Raw genomic sequence first — 1,770 nt, 5'->3', positions numbered from 1 at the left:
GGGATGGGATGGCCTGGGGATGGTGTGGCTGTAGGGATGGGGTGGCTGTGGGATGGGATGGCCGTGGGATGGGATGGCCGTGGGATGGGGTGGCTGTAGGGATGGGGTGGCTGTGGGATGGGGTGGCCGTGGGATGGGGTGGCTGTAGGGAGCGATGGCCATGGGATGGGATGCCCCCAGGAAGGGATGCTCCTGGGAAGGGATGTCCATGGGAGGGGTATCCATGGGAGGAGTGTCCGTGGGAAAGGATGCCTGTAGGGAGTGATGTCCATGGGATGGGATGCATGGGGCAAGGGATGCCTGTGGAAAGGGATGCCCCCCAGGAAGGGATGCCCATGGGAAGGGACGTCCATGGGAAGGAATGTCACCAGGGAGGGATGTCCATGGGATGGGATACCCCTTGGAAGGGTTGCCCATGGGAAGGGATGCTCCTGGGAAGGGATGCTTGTGGAAAGGGATGCCTGTGGGAAGGGATGTCCATGGGATGGGATGGCCATGAGAAGGGGTATGCCAGGAAGGGATGCTCCTGGGAAAGGATGTCCTTGGGAGGGGTGTCCATGGGAAGGGATGCCTGTAGTGAGTGATGTCCATGGGATGGGGTACCCATGGGAAGGGACATCCATGGCAAGGAATGTCCCCAGTTAGGGATGTCCATAGGAAGGGAAACCCCTTGGAAGGGATGCCCCTGGGAAGGTATGTCCATGGGAAGGGATGCCAGTGGGACTTTGCCAAGGCGAGGTGGCCATGCAGCTCCCATCACTCACCGTCCCCCTTCCCAAGGGAGGTGTCACACAGCCGGGGTCCACAGAGACGCAGAGGATCCCGCTGCTCCCGTACTCCAGGGCCAGGCACTTGGTGAGCATGTTCAGAGCAGCCTGGAGGGGGGGGGGGGGGACAACCCCTACCATCATGAGCTGGCAGTGCCATGGCTGGTAGTGGAGGGGGGATCCCACAGGAGGTAACCACCCCAAATTTCTCCCAGTTCTCCCAGTGTCAGTACCTTGCTGCAGCGGTAGCAGACGTCCTGCCTGTCCTCCCAAGCCTCCGCCACCTCGATGGAGCCCAAGATGCTGGAGATGTTGACGATGGCGGCTCTGCTGCAGCTCATGCCTCGCTGCCCTTCGGCCTCAGCTGCCTCCTTCAGCAGGGGCAGGAACGCCTGAGGGGGACAGACGCTCGGGCATCACCATCCTCTTCCTCCCCTCTCCCAGCATTTGGGGCAGAGAGGTGGTCTCACCTGGCTCATCTGCAGGGGTCCGATGGTGTTGGTAGCGTAGACAAGGCTCATGTTCTCCGCCGTCTCGGTGGCCAGCGTGCTGCGGCGCGTGGTGCTGGTGTTGTTGATGAGGAGGTTGAGGCCGGCGCTTCCCACCTCCTCCCGCACCTTCCCGACAGCCGCCTTAATGCTGTTGGGGTCCGTCACGTCTGCAAGGGGACAGGAGGGCTTGGGGACAGGCTGGTGGCCACGTCCCAGGCAAGGTGCTGTAGGACACGGTGGGATGCAACCCTTCCCTCTGCCCCGGCCATCGATGAGCATCCTCCTGGTCCCAGCAGTGACATGGTTGGGCTGAGCCAAAAAGAGGGACCTGCCTCCTCGGGTGGCTTTTCCCGGAGCCACCCACGGGTGCCATTAAATCCCGAGATCCTTCGTCCCCTTCCCACCCCAGAACCTACCTAGAGGCAGGACCACGACGTTGGGGCGGCCCAAAGCCACCTCGTTGATAGCCTACGCAGAGAAAGGATGGAGAGGGGGGGTGGGTGTCAGGCTTG

General features: G+C 62.3%; 1 protein-coding gene across 1 annotated transcript in view; it reads right to left on the bottom strand.

Annotated features, from left to right (window-relative positions):
• LOC104284890 (11-cis retinol dehydrogenase-like) overlaps positions 1 to 1,726 on the bottom strand; it is a gene marked incomplete at its 5' end in the record, with an annotated part of 3,114 nt that extends 1,388 nt beyond the window's left edge. The window contains 4 exons of the mRNA XM_009883269.1: positions 765 to 875; positions 1,001 to 1,159; positions 1,238 to 1,425; positions 1,675 to 1,726. Of these exons, the coding sequence (XP_009881571.1) occupies positions 765 to 875; positions 1,001 to 1,159; positions 1,238 to 1,425; positions 1,675 to 1,726 (510 nt within the window). The remainder of the gene's footprint in view (positions 1 to 764; positions 876 to 1,000; positions 1,160 to 1,237; positions 1,426 to 1,674) is intronic.
• Between the last annotated feature and the right edge of the window lie 44 nt (positions 1,727 to 1,770).

This window comes from Charadrius vociferus, unplaced genomic scaffold (assembly GCF_000708025.1).
Source record: "Charadrius vociferus isolate BGI_N301 unplaced genomic scaffold, ASM70802v2 scaffold964, whole genome shotgun sequence".
In the NCBI taxonomy this organism is placed as follows: domain Eukaryota; kingdom Metazoa; phylum Chordata; class Aves; order Charadriiformes; family Charadriidae; genus Charadrius; species Charadrius vociferus.
This window is presented reverse-complemented; position numbering and strand designations above follow the sequence as displayed.